The following is a 23046-nucleotide window of genomic DNA, read 5'->3' as shown; positions in this document are numbered from 1 at the left end:
CCAGAAAGCAGTACCATCTCAACACATCTTCTGAAGCCGTATGGCAAAGCGAAAAGGTATATTGAGACAGACCGGAGGAAATCAGGCTGAGCGATCACGATACACGTGACTGATGCACTCTAGATTGCACTTGATGTATGGTGCTATTCGTACTTGGTCTTCTACTTTGCGAATCAGTAACCCAACATCTTCATGCGTTCGTTCCTTTCACGACAGTCTTCTTGATGCCCGCCGCGAGCCTTGCTTGTGTTCGTCTCGTCTGTGTTCAGCTCAGGCTTCTTGTCTCACTAGGACGAGGAGTACGCAGCACGGGCTTCAGGCTACGCATGTTCGACATCTGCGAGCACCTTCTCGGCAATGCTAGACCTCATTTCTACTCACCACATGCATCGCCTTCCGTCCCAGGACCATTCCCAATGCGTGGGATGCCTTCTAAAGGTCACATGTTGCGCCAAAGCCTCAATGCATCATTGACTCTCGGCACAACGAGCCATTAAATCCATGACCCGCCCGGCCAATTCTCGTGGGCCCTGCATTGTGAGTAGATGTGGCGGTGCTGCCAGCCCTACCTGCCAGGTCACATTCACATGACGCCGATCTCCTACTGACCTCATGATCGATTGAAGCATTGGGTATACTCTCATAAATAAGAAGCGCAAACTGTCGACCTGTGTTCCGCCACGCCCGCCATGCCCGGAAGACGACGATGAGCCATGGAAGCCCACCCGCCATCCTACGAAACGGCGACGCGCATCGACCCCTGGCACATCATCGCGCGCTACATCCCCTCCAACGACCTGTGCTCCGCCGCGCTGGTCTGCAGCACGTGGCACTCCACCTTCACGCCGCACCTGTGGGGCAATCCCGCCTCGCACTTTGGCATCGAGAACGACCATGTCTACGTCGCTCTGACCAAGTTCAAACGCACGCTTCAAACCGCACGACTCCTCGTGCGATCGCAAACTCACACCCTTCATCTGCCTCCGGCTCATGCTGAACTCTATAATGGCCCCCATGCCACCTGGCTTCGCGATATCCTCGATCGCTTGCCCAGCTTGCAGTCGTTGATCGTCAGAGGCTTGCCATTCTTCGACTACTCTGCCCTTCAAGCGCTGAAGTACAAGCGTCCAAGTGTGAATCTGGAAGACGGCCTACCAAGTGGTGCAATAGAGCTACTTGGGTCCGCGGGCTTCGCGTATCAGCGACCCGCCGACTTCATCCCTTCCTTCGGCTTACGTCTGTTGGATGCCTCGAGATGCTCCAACGTCACTGCCAGCAGCCTCGCTCAGGCTCTCGGCCGTTTCGAAGGCCTGCTCTATCTCGACCTCTCCTTCACGTATCCTGCACGAGACCCCGTTGTTCTGAAGAGTCTCCGCCGCTTTCAGAACTTACAGGTGGTCAAGCTGCGGGGCATCAGCCTCAATGATGAAGCCTTGGAGGTGCTAGCCATGGCAATAGGCTGCAAAGTTCGGAGTCTAGACATACGGAACAATATAATCACTGACAAGGGCGCACGGAAACTGCTCGATCATTGCTTCGTGCTGGACACGCAGAACACCGCTCTCGGCTCGCATGCGACGAGAAGACGCTCGCAGACCCTCCTGCCGTACTTGGGCCACGAGATGCTGGAAATCTACCAGGGCGAAGACTTTGAGAGCTTTATTCGAAACGCGTTCACCGGCCGCTTTATTGATCGGCTGGCGATTGAAGATCTACCAGAAGGAGGCATCACTCATCTCTATGTGTCTGGTAATCCAATCTCTATCGAAGGTGTTTCCGATCTTGTGCGCACCGGCCGCTTGCATGTCTTGGATGTGCAGTCGACTGTGTCTCGAGTCAAAGCTCCTCAGCGCACTTTATCCAACGGTGATCAAAGTCCAGTCTCGCAGGTCTTCGGAGCTGAACAGCTGACACCGGTCATGCACGAGTTTGCATGCGACTCCATGATGTTCTTGAGAATTGATCACTCCCTTGTCACGCACGACTCGCCTCACCAGCCGGTCGAGGAGGCGGTGATTCCCGGTCGGATTGAGCTGGATGACACCGCTTTACCCATCCTCCCTGATGCAGTTGAATTGAGCGCCACAGCGGCACATCCAGATGTCTTCGAAATGCCTGCCGTGGAGACCCCCAAATACGAGCTCGCCGGTGATCCGCTACACTTCTACGTCTCGCCCGCAATCAACGACCAGCAACACGAAACCGAGGAGGAAAAGTCACCCGCTGTAGCAGGGCCGAGGAGAGGCAGTGCCTTCGCTCCAGAGGTGGTCGAGACGCCCACAACAGACACCGACAAATTCACCTTACTGAGCGCCGTCTCCCCTCTGGAAGACGAGTATCAAACCTTCAGCACCATGGCCGAGTGGACGCCCATCACCCCCGGAACTCTCACCTTCCCAAACCCATCTTTCAATCCTTTCCTCAACCCATTTGTCCCCCGACCTGCTGGGAGAGTACGCACCTACTCCTCCGTCACCAACGAACGTCAAGCCCGCCTAACCACGCACATCACGCACAACGACAACCTCCACCCCGCCATGCTCCCCCGCCTCACCACCCTCGTCCTAACCAACATCCCCACCACAACCCCCTCCAAAGCCACCTCCACCCGCCTCATCAACTTCATCCGCCAATGCGCCCAAGAAGCCCAAGTAGCCAAACACCAGGCGCAACTAGACTACTCCCTGCCCCCAGGGCGACGAGGCCACGCAGCAGCACTCAAGCACGCCGCGCAGGAAGTCTTTGCCCTCAAACGCATCGTGCTCGAACTCGCGCCGCCGCAGTCCGCTTCCTCGGCCGCTGAGGGTCGTCGTGCGAGCCAGTGGCAGCACGCTTGCACCAAGTCTGTGACGGAAGACCACGACAGCGAGAGTTTGTGGTCTGCCGCCGAAACGGACTTTAGTTTTTTCGGGGACGAAGATGCGGATACGTTTCCGAGCCTTGTGGACTCTTCTGCGCCCTTGATCAGGAGTAGTAGTCGCGCGACTGCTAGCACTGCTCACGTTAGCAAGGGGAAAGATTCCTCGTCGTTGCCGACGTTCGACACTGTTGCGCTGTTGTCTGCTTTTCGGCGGGAGCGTGCACAGGCTCATGCGAGGAGTCTTGCTGCTGGCGCGCTGGATCCTGATACAGAGGGATACTGGGCTGGGGCAATTCAGATTGTGCGGCCGGAGGTGGAGCAGACGGGCTTATGGGAGCGGAAAGATTACTACGGGAATCGATTCGACGGGGTGAGATGATGATGAGAAACTTGTGACGGGTTTTATTGATTCATGCATTGCACGGCATAGCATCTAGGTCTATACATCTGTCTTCGTCAATCTTCTCTAGCCATAAATGTTGAATTCGGGGTGGGGGTATCATTGCATCAAAAGGATATCAGCACATCAAGACGCAGCCTTGCCATTCGACAATTTTGCCTTCGCCTCCGCCTCCCTCTCCATCTCTTCCCTCCTCGCCGCCTCCTCGCCCACAGCTTTGATGCCCTTCTTCCGCTGCCGCGCCTCGTACTCTTCCCTCTTGTCCAGAATCCTCTGCACGATCTGCGCGCTATCGACGTCCTGGAAGCGATGCGGACCAACCTGCTGGAAAATGCCTAGACTCTTCGCATCGGCGTATGGATCCGTGGGAGTCGGGAGGAAGGACGTGGGGCCGTGGTAGACGACGTCAGGGAGACCAGTGGGTAGTGAGGAGAGGTACTCCTTTGTTGGAATGATGGGCGCAGACAAGATGACGGAGTGCACGTATCGGCATTGAATGGCGCACAGGCCGCGCTCGTAGATGTTCATGATGGGGTAGTTGACGCCGCGGTGGGCGTTGACGACGGCGTCGGAGTGTAGGCCTGCGATGATGTAGGCGGGGCCGTAGTCGGAGCCTGTTTGCGCTATGCGAGAGGCGGCGGCGCTTGCGTCGTACCAGTTGCGTGCTTCCGCGTGGGCGTGTTCTAGCGCGGTGGTTGTTTCGAGGAAGGCGATGTGGCCGGAGGAGAAGAGGTCGAAGCTGCCGTCTACGTAGACGATTCGTTGGCCGGGGCGCGGGGGCTGGCCCGAGACGAGGGAGACAAGTGGTGTTGTGCTTCCAGCGTGTCCATTCTGCTGCTGGGCAGAGTCTTCGAAAGAGTACACCTGCACCCATGAATCCAGCCCATCCTCTGCCGCAGCATACTCTTCAATCCTTCTCTTCATCTCCGTAGGGGTCTCCTTCATCCTCTCCCTCCCCTCCTGCCCCTCCAACACAGCCGGCAGACTCTTGATAAAATGCTCCTTACTCGCACCCAACATCCGCCCCACCAAATCCGTCGTGCTGATACCCTCCGTCCGCCTCACAATCTTCATGCGCCCCGCCTCTTTCACAAACCGATAGCAATCCTCCCCATTCGCATCGCTGGTAATATCATCCCCATGCGTCACAAACCAACACCCGTAGTGCGAAATCCACGCCAAAGACGTGACGTACGGCGCGCGCGGGATGCACTGCGTGGCAAAGCGGCACGCGTCCACGGCCGCCACGCGCTCGGCGAGACTCATGACGGTGGGGCCCTTGTTGGCCGCGATTTCCTCATCGGTGTGCAGGCCTACGAGCAGCGAGGCGCCGAGGCGACGCGATTGAAGCATCACGCCTGTGTGGCCGTGGTGGAAGAAGTCGAAGCAGCCGTCGATCCAGAGGCGGTCGTGGCGGATGGGTTGGTCTTCTTGCGGATCCACGGGCCATTCGCCGGGGTGGGGGACGATGGCGTGGGTGTGGGGGTCGAGGGTGGGCGGCATGGTGGCTATGGTGTTGGTGGTACTAAGGGACGAGGGAGGGGTAGGAAGCTGCACGCATGCTTCGAGCGGACTTGGGATGGGGTGTTGGAGATGTGGTGTTGGAAGTCGGAGTGGTGTAGAGGTGGAATGAAGCTCAAACGACGTCAGACTGGATTTAAATTCAATGGCTTTGCTCTCGTGCAGCCCTGCCCCACCATCAGCTCGACGACCATCGTTACGCCACGGCCTTTAGTTTCAGTTGGAACAAATATATAATAAGGTTATAGTGTATTTGACGAGTTATTCGTCGTACTCGTGCTTCGTAACGCTGATGAATCCGGTAATGCCTCGGAGTCAACCCGTGCCTCATAGATCTTTCATCGCCGCAACGACCCCGCGATCAGGTACTTATGGTCGACGCCTTGGAGATGAATGCCGACCATTTCGATGGCGTTTTCGATCTAAACGAAGGTCGTCCACAAGCAAAAGAGCTCCAGGCCCAACAAGTCGGGGCAAGGACAAGCAGAGGGCGTCGACATCGGGGTCCAGCATATCAGCATGCGACACTGGAATCATCCCTTCACGCTACCGCGCCTCTCACCCGCCTCCCTCTTCCTCCTCTGCTCCTCGCCGTTCTCCCACACCATGAACGTGCCCGCAACGGCAATGGCAATACTCGTTGCGGCCACCAGCTGGATCCCAACCACGTTCGGCCGGAAGACGCCCCGCTGCAGCTCGCGCATAGTACTGAAATACCGCTGCGTGCCGTGTGCCACACACAGACTCCCGCTAGATACTAGGATGCCCGCGGCGAGCTTTGTGCGGGAGTTTTCGAGGTGGAGTAAAGTGGGTGACAGAGCGGCGAAGGCCTCCACTTTCTCGAGCGCCACGCCCAGTGCGATGAAGCCCAGTCCTGTGCGTGTCCAGGCAAGGAAGGTGCGTTCGGAGGCGAGGAGATCGCGCGCTAGACTGCCGGTGTTTTGAAGTGTGGGCGACTGGAAGATGGTGCGGAGGCGTTGGAACATGGTGGGCCCTTGAGTGATAGACACCTGCCGTCACCTTGTCTGGAATGGCGGTCTCCCCACTTCTACCACTGAATCCGGTGAGAAGCCCAAATATGGATGTGATTGTGACGTGAGGTTGATCTCAAGCAGTTGGGCAAATGCAAGGATGCGCATGTGAAGATTAGCTTAGGTAAGCATCGAAACCGGGGAAAGCTTGGGCCGCTTCGCGCCGTGCATGCATCCGCAAAAAGTTCACATGCACAACTTCGACAATATCACATTCGTTGGATATGGCGACAGAGGCGGAGGATAAGCCGCAAGGCACGAAACGACCTCACTCCGAGATCGTGGAAGAGAATGGAAAGACTCACGATGGTGCGAAGCATGCCAGCGACTCCGACTCGGACGACGATGACATCGGGCCCGCCCTGCCCTCTGCAGACGGACCGAAGAAGAAACGAAGGAGACTCCCATACGAGAAGCAGTACATTGCCGCACTGCCCACCGCCACGAGATACTCCAAATCCCTCATGCACCAAGAGCAGCTCGCCTTCTGCCACATCACACCCCACACCGACTTCTTGATCACCAGCTCCATCGATGGCTACGTAAAGTTCTGGAAAAAGGTCACAGGCGGCGTGGAGTTTGTCAAGGAGTTCAAGGCGCACGACGGCGAGATCAAGAGTGTTACTGTCAGTGTGGACGGCAGGAGTTACGCGACGGCGGGCGTGGACAACACCGTCAAGATCTTCGATGTCGAGACGTTCGATCTGCTGGCCATGCTCGAGCCCGAGGCGCCGCCCAAGTGCGTCTGTTTCGTCCATGGATCCGGCTCCTCCTTCCCTCTCCTCGCCATCTCCAACGAGCAAGACGGCCGTATCTTCATCTTCGACGGTCGAGGCGAGAACCCCACCCCTCTGCACACCCTTACAAATATCCATCGAAAGCCAGTGCATCTCATGGCGTACAACAACGCCTACGACTGTGTCGTGTCAGCAGATGAAGGAGGCATGGTGGAATACTGGCAACCGTCCAGCCCTTTTGAAAAGCCAGACAACGTCTTCGAGATGAAGAGCAACACCTCGCTCTTCGAGTTCAAGAAAGCAAAATCCACTCCATGCTCTCTCACCATCTCCCCCACCGGCACGCAATTCGCCACCTTCTCCTTTCCCGATCGCAAGGTGCGCGTCTTCGATTTCGCCTCTGCCAAACTCCATCGAACGTATGACGAGAGTGTCACTACCATCACGGAAATGCAGCAAGCCGGTACCCTCAGCTCCGAGCCAATGGAAGCGGTGGACTTTGGTCGGCGGATCGCTGTGGAGCGCGAGCTCGACAATCCGGCAGTGCGAAGCAAGATGAATGTCGTCTACGATGAAAGTGGACACTTCATCATGTTCGGCAGCATCCTCGGGGTCAAGGTTATCAATACCCTCTCGAATCGTGTCGTCAAAGTCTACGGCCGAGAGGAGGCATTTCGCCCGCTCAATCTCGCAGTGTACCAAGGGCAGCCGGATAAGAAGGGCGTCGTGACTGTTCAGATGGCCGCATCAGACAACCCGCTGCTGGCAGAAGCAGAAGCGCGCGATGCCATGCTCGTCTGCACCGGCTCAGGCAAAGTACGCTTCTACATGTTCACCAACGACGACAGCGTCTCGAAATCCGACCGCGACATCCACAACGAGAAGCCCCGAAACCTCAACGCAGCGAAAAAATCCGCAGCAGAAGCCGAGAAGGAATCCCGCACGGCGACAGCAGCAACAATCCACACGACGTTGGGCGACATCAGCGTCCGCATGTACCCCCAGCACGCCCCGAAAGCCGTGGAAAACTTCACCATGCACGCAAAGCAGAACTACTACAACAACATCACCTTCCACCGCGTGATCCGCAAATTCATGATCCAGACTGGCGACCCCCTCGGCGACGGGACGGGAGGAGATTCCATCTGGGGGCGGGAGTTCGAAGACGAGTTCACGCCCGAACTGCGGCACGATAAGCCGTACATGCTCAGCATGGCGAACGCCGGGCCCAACACGAACGCAAGCCAGTTCTTCATTACGACGGAGAAGGCGCCGTGGCTGGATGACAAGCACACGATTTTCGGGCGGGTGGTGCGGGGGATGGATGTGGTGCATTTGATTGAGAATGTGCGGGTGCATAAGGAGAAGCCGGTGGACGATGTGAAGATTGTGAGCGTTAGTCTTGGATAGGTAGGCGATCTTATTAGAAGACGAGATCGTAGGCTAGTGTGTCCGTCGCCATTTCCTCTCGGAACTTGTGCACCCTGCGAGTAGGACGAGTGTTAGCATACCTTCTCACAGTCACCGCTAAGGTCGAAGAATCTCACTGCTGATGAACAGGATGCTCAGCGTAGATCTTGACATCCGACGCCTTTTCCAGCGTAGCAACAAGTCCCAAATTGAAGCCCTGTCCTCTATGAGCGGTGCTCTCGAGGGGCGGAGCGACAGCCATCTCTCGCAGGCCTGCGATGGTGATTAGCACGGTAGCAGGGGTTCGACAACAGGAGGACAGGAGTACCTGGAATCTTCCCCACCATGCCTTTTGCCATTGCCTCGAATTCTTGGATCTTCTCCGGCCCGGCTTCGGGCTTGAGTTTGAAGAGGACTGTCCGATGGGTGGTGGTTAGCTTGATGTACTGGGGGGATGGACGAGGGACTTGCCGATGTGGTAGACTGGCATGTTGATTGGTGGATGGGAGAAGTCTTTGGGTCTTTCTATGGTCAAATGGAAAGGGCGAGTGTAAGGTAGGTAGAGTTGATTGATGAGTGAGGGGCATTGGATGTTTTTGCCGTAACGTCATGGCTTCTGCTAACGTTTACCCCCCCCTTCTCTGTAACTGGATGCGCCTACGAGGCCGATTCTCACTTACCAACAAGACTGCCTGTGTCCATTCTTATCCTTCACAAATCGCTCATAATCCACGAGAACGGCCTTTCACGACACGATAGCTATGAACCAATCTTTCTTCCAACAATCTACTCGCTCGGCGAACCCTCGTTCACCACGCCCAGTGTCTATATATTCTCATTTTTACACTTGCCCTTTAACCAATGACCACAATCAAATGATCTGTCGGTTGGCGGCCCAAAAATGCAAACCTGTTGGGGTCCTACGAGTCTCGCCTTGCTTTCTCTCCTGAAAAGGAGTTTGTTTTTTTGTCCTTTTCGGGCAGGTCCCGAGTTCGAGTCGGAGTCGCTGCCTTCTTTACGCGGCTGCACCTTTTCCTCCAATCCTCCACACGCAAGTGAATCTTCCACTCACGAGCTGTCATGTTCAAGATGTATGATATGCTTCTATTCGAATAGTACGGCTCGTTACTGCTCCGGCTGAATGCCCTCCGCCGTGAACTTCCGCCTGACCTCCTGATACACCTCGTCCGGCTCCTTGGTAGCATCCACCTTGACCACCTTGCCTTGCCCCTCAAAGTGATTGACAACCGGCATACTCTGCTCCACAAACGTCTTGAAGCGCTTCTTAATGCTCTCCTCATTATCATCCGCCCGCCCCGAAGTCTTGCCCCGATTCAACAGGCGCTCCCGCATCGTCGCCTCCGGGCAGTCAAAGAACAGCGTGAACCGGCTCGGCACCACCACCTCCTCAAACTTGACCGCTTGATCCATCTTGCGCGGAAAGCCATCAATCAAGAACTTGCGATTCCCGGACTCCGCAATGGTGGCATTCATCGCGTTCTCCAGCAGCTGGATCGTCACCTCCATCGGCACAATTTGGCCTTCTTTGATGTACGTCTTGATCATGTCGCCGAACTCGCTGCCCTTGCGATCCTGCTCTTCTCGTAGCAAGTCGCCCGCAGACAAGTGCCGGAAGCCATAGTCCCGCACCAGGTTCTCGGATTGTGTGCCTTTTCCCGCGCCGGGGCCGCCGAGCACGAAAATCACGAGCGCTTGGTCCTTGCCGGTGCCAGGGGAGAAGAGGGGTTGCGTGCGCTTGGGAGCCTGGAGCGAAGGGTGGTTCTGGACGTCTACGGCAGGCATGGTGGAGGTAGTATGTGTGGTGGCTGCTGCAGGATTCTAACTGGCGTCCTGCTTGCTCCGAGGCCACGATTGTTTCGGCGGCGCTTTGTCGGGCAGGACGTAGTGGCTTGACCCTTGTCCTTCGCGGCTCTTGACTAACCAGTAGAACGAGAGGCTTCCCAGGCAGAAGATGGCGACGAGCGGGATGACGGGGAGTTGAGAGCCGGTGCTTCGAGATTTTGGGGTTCGCTGACGGATTTGGTCTTGGGTGGCTGCGGGTTTTGGTTGGCTGTCTAGTCGTCGACTGCTGGTGTTGAGGGATAGGGGTTTCAGGATTGAGAGAGGGCCAGGCCGTCTTAGAGCAATCCGCTGGAGTGGCATGGTGCTGAGTGAAAGTAGGTAGAAATTCGGGTTACGTCGTTGAAAGCTCGTGCAAATGGCTGACCAATCAGAAGCCGACTAACAACCTCTCTCCATCTCGACGAGGCTATCTAATGTGTTGAGGCAGTTTAATGGTTAATGAAAGGGCGATGCTGTCCTTACAACTCTAGGAGACGATTCAACAAGTCTATAATCTCTACCGTAACTCAAATAGCAAAGCCCCCAGAGTTCTTCTGTCTCGGCTCGCCAGCAGCCTCAAACGTGCCATTCGGCAGCATCCTCAAGCTCTGGGCCGTCGAAGAGCCAGGAGCGAACCATGTAACATTATGCGCTCTAGTCTTCATAAACGCCACGGTATCATTGTCGTAGGCATACTCGAAAAAACACTGATTCGGGATGAGTTGGTCGTGAAGTCTCGGCGCGGCAAGCGCTTCGATAGGCGTCATGCCGTGGTCGAGGACGTGCCAGAGGTTCTGTAAGGTGGCGGTGATGATCCGGCTGCCTCCTGCTGCTCCTACGACGTAGTAGAGCGAGCCGTTGTCCGCGTGCTCTACTATGCCATTGGATATTGAAGACAGCGGCCTCTTGCCTGGGCGGATGAAGTTGGACGGTGACGGCAAGAAGCCAAAGGCGTTGGACTTCCCTGGAATGGAGAAATCGTTCTGCTCGTTGTTTAAAATGGTCCTGAAAGGTGTAGGGTTAGCCAGTGCTTTGTCTCAACACAGGGGTATAGGGTCGAACGAGTCCAGTGCTCCGAGATGAATAAAAGAGGGTGCGACCGGTGGCACCTTTCTCTACTGCATCTCAGAGCACTGGGCTTTTTCTCCTTGGAATTCTTACCCAGTCTCTGGAACGATCAACTGCGACCCAAACAGCAAGTTTATCGTCGTGGTCAAGGAGATCGCCATCCCCGAGGAGTCGGCAACGACCACCGCCGAGGTGCCAGGGGTGTCGAGAATCTCGAAGCCCGAGGGATCGTAGGCGGACACGTTCAATGTATGTGCGTCGCTGATCTTGGAGCGGATGTTGGCGGCAGTCGATGCATTGAGGATTTCTCGCTGAAATTCGTACATGCCGTCTAGAAAATCCGGGTCGCCCATGCCACTTCTCTGGCCGTAGGCAAATCGGAAGGCTTCGCTGAGTCGATGCGTGCTGAGGTGCACCGCGGATGGATCTCCCATGCCGTCGAAGCCTTCGAGGATATTCATGACAGAGAGAGCGACAGGTCCCGAAGATGGCGCGCTGTTGCTCCGTATGATGAAGTCTCGGTACTTCGTCTGCACGGGCTCTCGAATGGCGACGGTATAGTTTGCCAGATCCTCCATCGTCATGGTTCCATTTGCTGCTTGTAAAGCGCGAATCATCGCTTCCGCCATCGGGCCTTCGTAGAACGCAGAAGGCCCTCGCTCGGCGATTGTTTCCAGGGTGTCCGCATATCTTTTCCGAGTGATGGTGTCGCCGACTTGTATGAGCTTGCCGCCGGGAGCGAAGTCGATGGCCCAAGCTGGGTCATCGACAAGAAATTGGTTCTCCTCTGACATGGCTGCATTCATGTAACGGATGAGGTCCTCATTGACGAGCCAGCCTTCTCGAGCGACTCGCACGGCAGGCATCACCACCATGTTCCAAGGCAGAACACCGTGTCGCTCGTGGAGGTACTCTAAGCCCCGCAGCTCTCCAGGTACTCCGCTCGCCAGGCCAGATCTTACGCTTCCGTTCTTTCGCCCAGGTCAGCTTGCACTTGGAAGCGCACGGAAATTGTCACCTACTGCGTTTCCTTGGTACATATCCTGGTGTGCAGCTGCGGGTGCAGTCTCTCGAAAGTCGATATCCTCGTATTTGCCGTCGCTCGTGCGAACGAGCATGAACCCGCCGCCTCCAATGCCGCTGCTAACCTCAGCAGGAGCACAACGAAGGACACGAGTATCCGCCCTCACCTATGATACATCCCAATCACCCCAACACAAAGCACCGTCGCCACCAGCGCATCCGCCGCATTGCCTCCAATCTTGAGGATATCAATGCCAATGTTGGAGCAGATCGCGCTTTCTGATGCGACCGCGCCGAGGCCGTTACGTTCTGCGTTTGATAGCGCCTTGGAGACATCGTAGTCTTCTAATAGCCATGCGGGCGATGCGTCTGCGTTTTGCGATAAGAGGATGTTCGAGAGTGATAGGCCCAGCGCCAGCCTGGCAAGGAAAGCCATTGCAAGAAGATGTGGTAGAACCATTGCAAGACCTTCTCTAGCCCACTCCTCCAAGATCGAGCCCAATGACAGCAAAATCGAGATCCCTTCGCGCTTTGAAATGAAATATTGATGCGGAAAGAGAAAGAACGAATGTGGGCTCGTGATCAACATTGAACAGCCGCGATCGGACTGGACGTCGCCACCAATTGCGAAACTCTATTTCTGGTGGAAGCACTTTGGGAGGAGACTGATGGTATTATTGTCTTCCTCATCTCTGCTTCACTAACTACTCGTATTGCAGAGCTGGATAATGTTCTCGGGAACATACTCCTGCAAAATCCCGACCAATTGCGACAGAGGCAACCACTCGAGAAGGCCATAGATGGTCTCCATGGGCTGCCCACTGTATAGCACACGCGCATAAATCGACCCTCCATCAATACGCCAGAGCTCAAAGGCGATGTTACTCCCCATACCTGGCCAACGAAGCGAAGAAATGCCCAGAGCTCCAGCGACGGGTCCAATGTCGCCGTCGTGGATAAAGTCATGCTCGTACTTGATCGTGTTGGTCCCGGCCTCCACGGCGGCGAATCGCGCCAGGATCTCCTGGATGAACAGGCCCTCCACCGTCTGGATGTACGTCTTTGCGTTGGGATAGGCTCGCCAGTAATAATTCCATTCCCAATCGCCTGTTCGGAAGACCTCGTCCGCTTGGGTCATGCTCACGCAGTCTGAAGTGTCATTGATGGCGCAGGGAAGATGATACCCATTACACAAGCGGCTCTGGAAATTATCAGACAGATGATCAAACGTCTGCGTCCAAGCGCTGTCGTTGGCGGTGAAGGGTTCGAGCTGAGCGAGCAGAGGCGCCGCGGCCTGGAGCTGCGCTTGCCATGCCGAAGTGTTGAGAATGTCCGCTAGGATCGTGTTGCGGTAACTGCAGGAGAAGCCCTCGTTCACCGTATCAACATCCGTGGCCTGCTGATGCAAGGGCAGCGACTTGGAGTAAGAAGGCCAGATCCCTCGCAGCACCCCTCCGGCTGTCTGCTGGGTCAATGGCGACTCCGACGATCGAAACCATGTGGTGTTGTCCGGACACGAAGGCAAGAATCCGAGCTTCTCCCCATACACACCCCACAGGTCCTGTGCATGGATGTAGGCGTCCAAAAGACCACCGATGGTAAGCTGAGGATACTGACACGTCCCTGGAATGTACGTCTTCACGAACGGATTCGTGGGATCGGTGTATGTCTCGCCGTAAACATCGATAGGCGCTTGAGCGGACACACCCTGGCCAGGCCCAGCATAGAGGTAGGTGTCGATGTTGTCGCACTCAAACGGCTGATTCTCGCCCGTGGGTAAGATGTTGTAAGGCGTCCGTCTCTGATGCCGTTGCAGGTATTGCAAATACACGAGCTCAGCCTTGACCGAGCCATTGGCCACGGGTGCGGGAAGTCGATACTCTTGCACCCTCGGGTGAGGCATGAAGCAGTAGTCATAGGTTCCATAAGTCTTATTCTCGACATTCCAGTCGTACGTTCCCGCTTGGTAGATGCCGCCATAAGTGCCTATGGTGTCATTGCTAATCCATTCCGTGGTGTTGATGTTCTTCGGGTAGAAGGTGCCATACAAGGCGCTGGGGACTTGGGCAAATGCACCGCCGACCAACAAGGCCGCACTCGTGAGGTAAAACATGTTTGCTGTCTTTTGCAATTCTCACATCGGAGAGATCTGTCTTAATATACCCGGCCTGTCAAAGTAACAAGGTTCTCAATTGGGTTTGATCAAGTTGCGATCGCCGCGCACATGGCTCCCACGTGCGGCGAATCATTGGGCAGGCCGGATTTGAAGTGTGGTCTACAGCCCACCCATAGAGTTGCCGTCTTACCCTACGACCGTGAAGAGTAGCTAACGGAGGATCACGATGGAAGAAGTAGTTCATTGACTAAGGATCGGAATTCATGTCATTCATTGTCAGATCACACGAAACCCATCGATAAAGAGAAAGATGAGAGACGCAATCACCAGCCAAACCTGCCGTCGACCCGCTTCTTCGTACCCATAAGCAAGTCACTCTTCCGCAGCCCTGCTCGCTCCATCATCGAAGAGAACGTCGTATCTCGCCTCAAATCCGCGGAACTCCCACCCGGCACGGCCAGACCACCACCCGGCCCACCTTCACCCTGAATCTTCGTAGGCGTGTAAGGCGAATCGAGAAACTCCGGCCGTCCATTGATGCCAGTGGGCAGCGGAGGCGGCGCGGGCATCGAAAGTGGAGGTAGTTCGCTCGGATACCTGCTTGAGGTTGCGTAGGGCGTTCGTGCTTGCGGTTGCTGTGGCTGGGTTCGGGCGTTGTTCGTGGCCCACGCTTCTTCTGAGCGAGGGGGTTGGTATTTTCCTGAGGATGAGGGTGTGTTGTCTCTAGGCATGGTGCGTTGATCCGGCGTCATCAGCACCTGGATTGTCTCGGTACTGCCGGTCCGATCTCGGCTCGTCATGCCATACCGTGCGGCTTCTTGCATTTGGCGGCGGAGAGAGTGCATGCTCTTTTGCTTCTTCAACCCGCGAATGGGCGAGATGGTGAAGCTGAGGGTTCCGCGCTTCAGATGAGCAGGCATGGGAGACTGAGTCAAGGGCGGTGTGGAGGGAGTTTTGATTCAGAAATGGCGAGCGGCTGAAGAGGGCCTTGATTCCAGGCGTTCGGCTGGCAGTTGGACTCGGCCCACTTGCTTCGACTTTGTAGCTGCTGGTGACAATGTCATTCGAGTTCACGGTGCGCGGTGGTGTGCCACGGAGAAAGTCAGTCCGCGCACCCCAGGAACTTGGATCTATGGTCGGCTCAGAGATTGAACGGCCGTGAGAGGTGGGTCCAAGAGTGCTCAGATCCGTGAGAGTGTCGCGAGTCTTCTCCGTATGTTTTTCCGATTTCTTGCGCTTTCGAGTCAGGCATACGAAGATGCCGAGGGCGACGGCGATTAGGCCAATCGCAATTCCCGGTACGAAACCCGCAGCGAAAGATGCTGGACTGAAATGTGTCCCTGTCGTTGGTCCTTCCAAAGGCTGACCGCTTGCCGTGGCCGGGGCCGCAGTCCCTCCGCTTGATGCGGCAGAACTCGAGGCGGAGGATGCAGAAGATGGGCTCGAAGTCGCGCTGGTCGACAGTGGATGCAGCGCCTTGCACTGGCCGTTATTGCATGTGTATCCCTTCGGACAACAGCCATCCCCACATGACTCAAGCTGTTGTGGCGGGATTGAATGCAGCTCGCTCACGGGGAATTGATTCGCGTCTTGAAGGGCTTCATTGCAGTTGATCGGGTTGATAACGCTGCAGTCCGAGCCGTTGGGACAGCATATCGCCGAAATGATCGAAGTATTGCCAGTATTGATCGACAGGCATGTGGAAGTTGGAGAGCAGCAGAAGTTTGGGGGAAAATCGCCAGGACACTGGTTGAGAGATGCCGCTGCCTTGCAAGTGTTGGTGGAGCGTTTAGCACGCAGACTGGCGCTGAGTGACGACTCGAAATCCTCTTGGACCCAGAGCACTCTCGCGTTGACGGATGTGAGAAGGTATATTAGCGTGATGGTGAAAGGAGACATTATGCAGACGATTCTTTCAGTGCCAGCCGAACGCGCACAGCGCGGGAACGATATAAGAAATGGGAGATGATTTTCACCACCGTACGTGAAGCCCAGATGGCGCGAGTATTGAAGGAAAGAGTGAATGGAAGTGTCTCACTTTCAGGCTGCGGTGAATGTGAGTCTTGAGCGCCGCGCCGCCGGGGTAAGGTAACCCGCCCATAGCACGTGAATGCTCGCAAACATCTATCATTGTCGACAAGGCGAAGCCGAGAATAGGCGATCAGCGACAAGAGATATCGCTGTCTGGAGCAGATCATGAGACATTTGTTTCAGGTTTGCGTGAGCTCGTTGAGTGACTGGTGACTGTTTCCTTTGATACGCGCGTGCTCGAAGCCAATCAAATTCGTTCCTTTGGCGCGCCTCCGGGCACTTCAAAGACAGCTATAGACAGGTCAGTCTCACTATAGTCAACTCCGAATGCATAGTATGAAAGATAGTAGTTGTAGCCAATGAGACCATAAAGAGCCAGGATTGTAAGAGGAAGATGGAACGGAAGAGGGGCGCACGGCCGATGTATCGCGGTACTTTAGTACAGCCGCCGTTCAAGAAAGAGTGGAGTTCAAGCCCGACCTCACCTCTGTCTCTTCATCAGTATCAACCCACTGATGCCACGCAAGCATTCATTGTGAATGTTTGAACAGCCGGGATACCCAATTGGATGGTGGCTCATCGAGCTACATATACGTGAGTTGGGATGGGCACTGCTTGTCTGCCTCGAGAAACGCCAGTAGACACATCCCAAGAGGAGTTGGCCTGGATATCTTCGTGGAGTAGAATAACGCTGGCTATCGCAGACGACAAGATATCGGCATAACCGAGATGCTCGTCTCCGTGTCGAGGACCTGCATACACGTCAAGGACTGCATGCGCCTTCGGGAAACTTGTGTTCGCCTGCCGCCATTCCGGCCGGTCTTGAGCTACGAAAAGATAAGGCAAATGAATGTCTGCTCAACTGTGTTCAATTAGCGAATCGCCCAACGGTACGGACTTCTCATGGCAAATCCTAGGTACAGGTTTCGTTGCTGTCTCTTCCAACCCCTTAACAAACAAGACGAGCTGGGGGCTCTAACGCATTCTCCACTTGTCGCGCAGCCACCGCCATCTTTCTCCGCATCTCTTTGAACATCCAGGCCCCATGTCTCACTCCAGTCTGCTTGCATCTGACGACTCAATCGCGTTAGTCTTAGTAACGTAATCGCTTGTCGACGCTCGGGCCAGCGCACAACGAAATTCAAAGCTGGCGCCTCTTCCTCTTCTTCTTCTTCCTCACAACACAAACGTCAGTTAGAGCCCGCCCTTCTTGGGTGGCTCTTCTGTCAACCCAATTTTTTGCCTCCTTTGCTCCCTTTCAGCGCCTTGAGACGGCCGGCCCTGTCTGGTCCGTCAAGAGTGACCGCTATAGGGATGCAACCCTCCGCTCTCGTTGCCTTCGGGCTTCTGGGATGCAGCTGTCGGTCCTTTTCTGGGTCGGCTTTGTTCCTCTTTCAAGCGCCTTCGGGTGTCTTACCTGGTGGTCCTTTTCTGAGCTATCTTTGTTCCTCGTTCTCTCTCGGAAGTCTGCTCCACCTCCGGGTGCCCGCAGCTACTTCTCGTGGCCTCCTCTAAGACCACAATTTCTCTCGATCCCTTTTTGAAGTTCAGCTCCACCTCCGGGTGTCCGCAGCTGCTTCATCGCCGAAACCGAGTTCCACCTTCGGGTGTCGAGCAAGGTTGACGCTGTCGGCGGTTCCGGTTGGGGCCGTCCTTGCACACTATTATATCTTGAAGTCCAGCTCCTCTTTCGGGAGTCTGCAGCTGCGAAATCCGCACTGATGCTCCTCTCCGCAGAGCGACGTATCCTGCACACCCTCCCTTCGATGCATCAGCCCTCTCTCCTCCGGGGGTTCGATGTATCAGGTCCCTCTCACGTACTTACAGCTCGTCCTTCGGGAGTCGACAAGCATACCATACCAGACGTCGACAGGCTCACTCCTCCAGGAACTGACGCCTCGGCTGTCTTCTCGCTGAAGTCCAGTGCACGCTGCTTCGGCCACCAATTCTTTGCAATCAACCCTCCTCGACATCGTGTCGCGGGTTTTGCCGAATTCCAGTACACGCTGCTTCACCCAACACCTTTGGGACAACCACCTCGACATCTCTGCACCGCTTTTTTTCATCATCACCTACCTGGACTCCAATCCGCCTTTGGGGCTGGACACCTCGCCTGTGCCGGAGCGGGAGACCTCCGGGCCACGGCCATGTGGAGAAGACTTCGACAAACCACCCACGCCACCTCGAAGAATGCCGCTAACACTACTCAAGCTTGATGCAATCTTCGACACTACGCGAGAGCAGCCCAGAGAAGACACAGCATCAATGTCGCCAACGTGGGGGGGCTCACTGGGAAGCAGGAAGTCAGCACCAAGTCTACAATCGCTCGGGAGGAGGAAATCAAATGGGGAAGCGGGCAATGTTGGGAACGGGGTGAAAACATCGGAGGAGAGCAAAGTCAAGGAAGGGATGGAAGCATCGGGGCGAACGTGGTCAGGGTGGGATGAATGTGCACCAAGACGCATAAGATGAATTATAGAGCATCAAATCAAGACAGGTTGCTCCCATCCTTAATGTTTGCAACAAAATGTATGTCGGTGGCAAGGTAAATGGCGCAGGCTCGCGGCTCGAAGGTGAAGCCATCGCAGGTCAGCGGCGGGCAGCCCCGATCCGGCCTAGCGTGAATATTTGTCGCCATAGATCTTGAGATCTTGAAAGGCCGAATGCTTCGAACTACACCAGTCCACCCAACACGACAATGGCCACGAGACGGTTAGTGAGGCCATTGGTCTCAGCTGCATCCACATCATGGCTCTGTCCAGCATGCGTAAGTGTGTCTACACTCCACTACACGCTCCAGACATTGACGGCGCAAAGGCACGAACACCCCCAATCCAACAACACCTCCTCCGTCCACAGCAAGCACAAAAACGAGCAGCGCATTCCGTCCCCCCACTTGCAGGCCTCGAAAAGAGCTTCGAAGAAAACGGAGTGCCGGGTCTATTCAGCAACGAGGGCTTCAAACAAGCATGGCTCGACTACCAAGGCATGATAACAGACAAACTCAACTCCCTCACGGCCGGCGAGGCCACGTACAACGAAACAGCGTACAGCCTCCTGCTGCGCTTCGCTCGCGACCCCATGAACGCCAGCCTGTTCAATCACGCGAGCATGGCGTACAACAACCACTTTTTCTTCAAGACGCTCAGCACCGCGCCTGTGCACATTGAAGACCAGAAGGTCGCGGCGGTGAAGGCGAGCCTTGAGCAGACGTTTGGCAGTATTGATACGCTGCGGACTGCTATGCTCGATGCGGCTTCGGGCATGTTTGGCCCGGGGTTTGTCTGGCTTGTGTGGATGCGTAGTTCGGGGTCTGGGAGCTTCGCTCAGCGCGATGACCAGGGTTGGCGCGTGCTGACCACTTACAACGCCGGCACGCCCTTTCCCACCGCCGCATACCGCCTTCAAGGACTCGATGTGAACACCGCCAATGCGAAGTCGTTTGAAGATTACTACAATGCCGAGCCGGCGAATGATGCCGGGGCTTTTGGAAGACATACGGCGGGCGGCAAGGCGGAGGCGAAGATTCCTCCCGGCGGGACGCAGCTGGCGCCGGTGCTTTGTGTCAATACGTGGGAGCATGTCTGGCTGCATGATTTCGGCATCAAGGGCAAGAGGCAGTACTTGGCGCGGTGGTGGGATGCGATAGATTGGTATGCGGTGCAGACGAACATGCCTCCGGAGGTGCTGAGGCCGGGGTTTATGCGGAGGTGAGCGGCGCATAATGTATGGGAGTTTTGTACGAGTATACAGATCACATCCTGCGAGTCCGGGAAAAGCATCCGGTTTGTCTGTCCGCATGAGCTAGAAAGAGCTACTGGTACACTTCAAGAAATGCTACGGCAGTCCCACCCGCCTGATCGTGTCCTTCGTAAAACCACTCTGAACGAGCGTGTCGTAAATCAAAACACCAAACAACTCCTCAGCACCTTGCTTCTTCACTCTGGGTCCTTCATAATCCCGAGTCCCACGTCAAAATGTTCCACCTAAGACTCTCAAACATTCGACTGAGGGTGAGAGTAGTGCCACCGATTCTTAATCAGTCCATGTAGAAATCGCCCTTGAGAATACGCTCCTGGAAGTGATCCGGTCTAGGCCTCTCCTTGGGCTTGGGAGGTGCCACGGGAGGCGCCTCCATCGGCGGAACGTTCTGAGGGCGAGGAGGGCTAGCGGCAGCACCTCCCAGTCCGCCTTGACCGGCGATTGAGGTACGCTCCGCACGCGAACGCAGATTATCCGACCAGTTGAATCCCTCGCTCGAGCCTGCACAGAAGATGACTAGTTAGCAGTGGTGCCCATGAAAAATGAAAAGAGAGTATGATCGGGCAAAAATCATGGTGCACGGGACAGACCTCGACCCTTGGCATCTCGGGAAGAGATTGTCCTGGTGTGGGAAGATTTGTTCGCAGAGCCATTACTGGACGATGATGTACCATTCTGTCCCGGGCTTCCTCCGCCTCCACTGCCCGCCTGTTGCCCACTGAATGAGCCGGTGCGAATGTCCCGCAACGCTCTTGCTCCGAAACTGGTGCGACGCTGGAATGGGGTGTTGGAGGGGCTGCTGCTCAGGCTCGACTCACGGCCCTGCCCGTCGTCCTCGGCAATTGCTGACTCTTCTGGACTGCCGCTGTTGGTGGAGGTGAGGCTGTCTCCGCGCCCACGCATGGAGGCAAAGGCAGACGACTGGTTGGGGGAGGCAGAGAGACCGAGAGTGGTGAGCGAGAGGCGACGACGCTGAGCTTGGGCGGCGGCTTGTGAGATGGGGCCCGGCATTTGCTGGGTGGGTGGGGAGTTGTTCGGTTCGTTTGTGGAGCGATTCATCGAACCACGCCCGGATCCGAACAAGTCGGCCAATGTCTCTCCGACGAACGAGGTGCGGCGTCGGTGCGAGGGCGGCGGGGAGTGCCCTTGATTGTTGTTGTCGTCGGACATGGTGTGGAATGGAAAGGAGTGACGAGGTTTGGGTGAGATTGAGGTGTGGCTGACGGAGGATGGGGGTGGGCAGATGCCAGATACACAGCCCAGCGCTTCTGCAGGTCAGGTAGGGAGCAAGATCGACAGTTAATGCGGTGTGTGAGAGGGTGCGGTGTAGCTGGAGCTTCGGAAGCGATGGGAGCTGGAGGAGACTCGAGAGGATGTTGTGACGTAGAGCTTGCGTGTGAGCGGTCACGCGTCCCCGCGCAAGTGACTCGGGACAAAGACGGGTGGACAAAGCGTAGGCCTTTGCTTCAAGACGAGAAGACGTCGTTCACCCCTGATTCACCGAAGGCATTCCCAATTGATGGACAATCAGTGGAGGGAAGAGGGCCAAGTAGGGCCGATGAGTGCTTGCGTGCCAGGTAACACAATCGCCGTGTGGGGGTCGCCAGTCCCAATGCAGCTAGTGCATCGCGGGGTAGCCTTAGCTCCCGCACATCCCGGCGCATGGACCCTGGGGTGATTGATGTTCCACGACTTCGAGCTCCTGTCATCTGTGCTACGTCGCGAGATCGCTTAATGCTTGCTCTTCAACAGACAAAATCAAGAACGCATTTGCAATACACAGCGCACTATCAATGGACGGAACGCCAATCTCCAAACAGCACCAGCTACCGACCCCAAGATCCCGATCTAGCACCCTTCTCGCTTCGTATTGTCTCCCGAGAATTCCACCCCATAATGTCCATCCCCCTGGTCGGTCACTATAGCATTGCATCGAACAAGTCCCGTCCCTGATACGCGGTAATGCACTGGAAGAGCACATACTCCACAAGGTAGACCAGATCTCCTGCCGGAGTCTGTCGGTGAGGGTCGGGCTCGAAGAAGTCGTCCACTTCTTCGCCATAGCCGCTGTCCCGTAGCACAAAAAGTTCCTCTTCGACGGATGTCAGGAAATGGTCTGTGAAAGTGGCCAACTCGTCGCCTGTGACCTCTTTGTGGGGGTAGCCACACAGACCTGCTCGAACCACCTCCAGAATGATCTTCCAGGCCCGCCATTGACGTACCGTGTATGATCTGTGCATCACAAACGCATGCCCAAACAGGAAATTGCCCATTGCACCAAGGTGCTGGCCGATGATTGTGTCATCCAGAAGTGCCGTCTCGTTCGGCTGCGGCACGCCACCGATGCCCCTGATCTCGCGGAGATACTCGCGCGCTTCTGGCACCACTTCGTGAATCTGCGCTGTCGTCACCCCCACGATATTAACCCGTGGGAATGTGTCGTGAGTGAGCCCTGATTCGATCTCAATCAGGTCAAAGACCTCCTCCTCCGTCAGCACCTCGTCCTCCGCGTCATCCTCTTCCTCGGCATTGGGCACGGCAAAGAGGATGCGACGACAAGTCGGACAAGTATTGTTCCTGTCGTCGGTTAGCCACTCGTCGATGCATCCGCGGCAGAAGATGTGCTTCTCACATACTGCCATTGGCTGATGGTGCTCTTCCAAGCAAATACCGCACTCCTCATCGGCGTCGTCGGGGAGATCGATGAGTTGGGGAAGCTGAGCCAGGAACTGCTCGCGGGTTTGTAGGGCGTCAGACATTTCGGGCTGGGGTGGTGCTGCTGTGAGGTAGGTTGGTGAATTGCAATTGATATGTTCTGAAGGGAACAGACCTTCGACATGTTCGCTGCACTTATACCCGTTGCTCGTATGGTTGTCACAAAGCAACGACACAAAGGCTGCTCGACCGAGGTGAAGTCGCACAATCGACATTGTTCCTAACAAAGGGGAGCCTTATTCTATCCTCTTTGACTTCACTCTCTTACCATTAATTTTAGATCGTACAAAGAATCTACGGTCGGTGGTTTACTCAATCGCATTCACGGTGATGTCTAGACCCCGATAGGTCGACCGTGTGACGTTCTCGTTGTGCACTGCAGCATGCTGATGGATGAATCGACGTGCCGCTTTTTGTCATTGACGGTGACGATAGTCCACCGCATTGTCGTGAAGAAGCGGTTGCCAGCAATGTTGAATACGTTATAGCGGAGCTGCTCAACTTCACTCAATGATTGCGTGCTTACCAAC

The 23046-nt window shown here is 55.8% G+C and overlaps 14 protein-coding genes across 14 annotated transcripts; 4 read left to right on the top strand and 10 right to left on the bottom strand.

Annotated features, from left to right (window-relative positions):
- The first annotated feature begins 33 nt into the window (after positions 1–33).
- BDY17DRAFT_200592 (uncharacterized protein) lies at positions 34–584 on the top strand. Its single transcript, XM_033730098.1, has one exon. The coding sequence runs from the start codon at positions 138–140 to the stop codon at positions 495–497; it is 360 nt and encodes a 119-aa protein (XP_033587383.1). The 5' UTR covers positions 34–137; the 3' UTR covers positions 498–584.
- A 129-nt stretch (positions 585–713) lies between these two features.
- Positions 714–3239, top strand: BDY17DRAFT_254707 (uncharacterized protein; the record flags this gene model as incomplete). The annotated part of the gene is made up of 3 exons (XM_033731459.1): positions 714–2247; positions 2491–2970; positions 3019–3239. 3 exons carry the CDS (start codon positions 714–716, stop codon positions 3237–3239), a joined length of 2235 nt encoding a protein of 744 aa, XP_033587382.1.
- Positions 3240–3312: 73 nt separating this feature from the next.
- Positions 3313–4886, bottom strand: BDY17DRAFT_200564 (phosphoethanolamine). Its single transcript, XM_033730095.1, has one exon. The coding sequence runs from the start codon at positions 4761–4763 to the stop codon at positions 3387–3389; it is 1377 nt and encodes a 458-aa protein (XP_033587381.1). The 5' UTR covers positions 4764–4886; the 3' UTR covers positions 3313–3386.
- An 8-nt stretch (positions 4887–4894) lies between these two features.
- BDY17DRAFT_302434 (uncharacterized protein) lies at positions 4895–5888 on the bottom strand. Its single transcript, XM_033734414.1, has one exon. It carries the CDS (start codon positions 5765–5767, stop codon positions 5315–5317), a length of 453 nt encoding a protein of 150 aa, XP_033587380.1. The 5' UTR covers positions 5768–5888; the 3' UTR covers positions 4895–5314.
- Positions 5889–5928: 40 nt separating this feature from the next.
- BDY17DRAFT_200585 (uncharacterized protein) lies at positions 5929–8077 on the top strand. Its single transcript, XM_033730097.1, has one exon. It carries the CDS (start codon positions 6037–6039, stop codon positions 7957–7959), a length of 1923 nt encoding a protein of 640 aa, XP_033587379.1. The 5' UTR covers positions 5929–6036; the 3' UTR covers positions 7960–8077.
- On the bottom strand, positions 7948–8879 carry BDY17DRAFT_302428 (uncharacterized protein). Its single transcript, XM_033734413.1, has 4 exons — positions 8431–8879; positions 8288–8374; positions 8097–8232; positions 7948–8033 (listed from the first exon to the last, which is right to left on the bottom strand). Exons 1-4 carry the CDS (start codon positions 8447–8449, stop codon positions 7973–7975), a joined length of 303 nt encoding a protein of 100 aa, XP_033587378.1. The 5' UTR covers positions 8450–8879; the 3' UTR covers positions 7948–7972.
- Positions 8856–10138, bottom strand: BDY17DRAFT_302427 (UMP-CMP kinase-like protein). The gene has a single exon (XM_033734412.1). The coding sequence runs from the start codon at positions 9760–9762 to the stop codon at positions 9085–9087; it is 678 nt and encodes a 225-aa protein (XP_033587377.1). The 5' UTR covers positions 9763–10138; the 3' UTR covers positions 8856–9084.
- Positions 10139–10273: 135 nt separating this feature from the next.
- On the bottom strand, positions 10274–12459 carry BDY17DRAFT_302425 (gamma-glutamyltransferase). Its single transcript, XM_033734411.1, has 4 exons — positions 12060–12459; positions 11892–12009; positions 10963–11840; positions 10274–10806 (listed from the first exon to the last, which is right to left on the bottom strand). Exons 1-4 carry the CDS (start codon positions 12350–12352, stop codon positions 10329–10331), a joined length of 1767 nt encoding a protein of 588 aa, XP_033587376.1. The 5' UTR covers positions 12353–12459; the 3' UTR covers positions 10274–10328.
- An 8-nt stretch (positions 12460–12467) lies between these two features.
- Positions 12468–14099, bottom strand: BDY17DRAFT_302421 (histidine phosphatase superfamily). The gene has a single exon (XM_033734410.1). The coding sequence runs from the start codon at positions 14003–14005 to the stop codon at positions 12593–12595; it is 1413 nt and encodes a 470-aa protein (XP_033587375.1). The 5' UTR covers positions 14006–14099; the 3' UTR covers positions 12468–12592.
- A 232-nt stretch (positions 14100–14331) lies between these two features.
- Positions 14332–14928, bottom strand: BDY17DRAFT_326679 (uncharacterized protein; the record flags this gene model as incomplete). The annotated part of the gene is made up of 1 exon (XM_033737552.1): positions 14332–14928. The coding sequence occupies one exon, from the start codon at positions 14926–14928 to the stop codon at positions 14332–14334; it is 597 nt and encodes a 198-aa protein (XP_033587374.1).
- A 2357-nt stretch (positions 14929–17285) lies between these two features.
- On the bottom strand, positions 17286–18555 carry BDY17DRAFT_200512 (uncharacterized protein). Its single transcript, XM_033730094.1, has 4 exons — positions 18495–18555; positions 17865–18328; positions 17457–17800; positions 17286–17386 (listed from the first exon to the last, which is right to left on the bottom strand). The coding sequence occupies exons 2-3, from the start codon at positions 18106–18108 to the stop codon at positions 17532–17534; spliced, it is 513 nt and encodes a 170-aa protein (XP_033587373.1). The 5' UTR covers positions 18109–18328; positions 18495–18555; the 3' UTR covers positions 17286–17386; positions 17457–17531.
- Positions 18556–18715: 160 nt separating this feature from the next.
- Positions 18716–19818, top strand: BDY17DRAFT_302415 (Manganese/iron superoxide dismutase). Its single transcript, XM_033734409.1, has 2 exons — positions 18716–18806; positions 18857–19818. The coding sequence occupies exons 1-2, from the start codon at positions 18738–18740 to the stop codon at positions 19751–19753; spliced, it is 966 nt and encodes a 321-aa protein (XP_033587372.1). The 5' UTR covers positions 18716–18737; the 3' UTR covers positions 19754–19818.
- On the bottom strand, positions 19819–21337 carry BDY17DRAFT_302414 (uncharacterized protein). Its single transcript, XM_033734408.1, has 2 exons — positions 20392–21337; positions 19819–20302 (listed from the first exon to the last, which is right to left on the bottom strand). The coding sequence occupies exons 1-2, from the start codon at positions 20969–20971 to the stop codon at positions 20079–20081; spliced, it is 804 nt and encodes a 267-aa protein (XP_033587371.1). The 5' UTR covers positions 20972–21337; the 3' UTR covers positions 19819–20078.
- A 117-nt stretch (positions 21338–21454) lies between these two features.
- On the bottom strand, positions 21455–22984 carry BDY17DRAFT_302410 (uncharacterized protein). Its single transcript, XM_033734407.1, has 4 exons — positions 22632–22984; positions 22438–22580; positions 22024–22378; positions 21455–21893 (listed from the first exon to the last, which is right to left on the bottom strand). Exons 1-4 carry the CDS (start codon positions 22638–22640, stop codon positions 21516–21518), a joined length of 885 nt encoding a protein of 294 aa, XP_033587370.1. The 5' UTR covers positions 22641–22984; the 3' UTR covers positions 21455–21515.
- Between the last annotated feature and the right edge of the window lie 62 nt (positions 22985–23046).

Source organism: Neohortaea acidophila (assembly GCF_010093505.1).
Source record: "Neohortaea acidophila strain CBS 113389 unplaced genomic scaffold BDY17scaffold_9, whole genome shotgun sequence".
In the NCBI taxonomy this organism is placed as follows: domain Eukaryota; kingdom Fungi; phylum Ascomycota; class Dothideomycetes; order Mycosphaerellales; family Teratosphaeriaceae; genus Neohortaea; species Neohortaea acidophila.
Note: the sequence above shows the minus strand (reverse complement) of the source record. Positions and strands in the feature narration are given on the sequence as shown.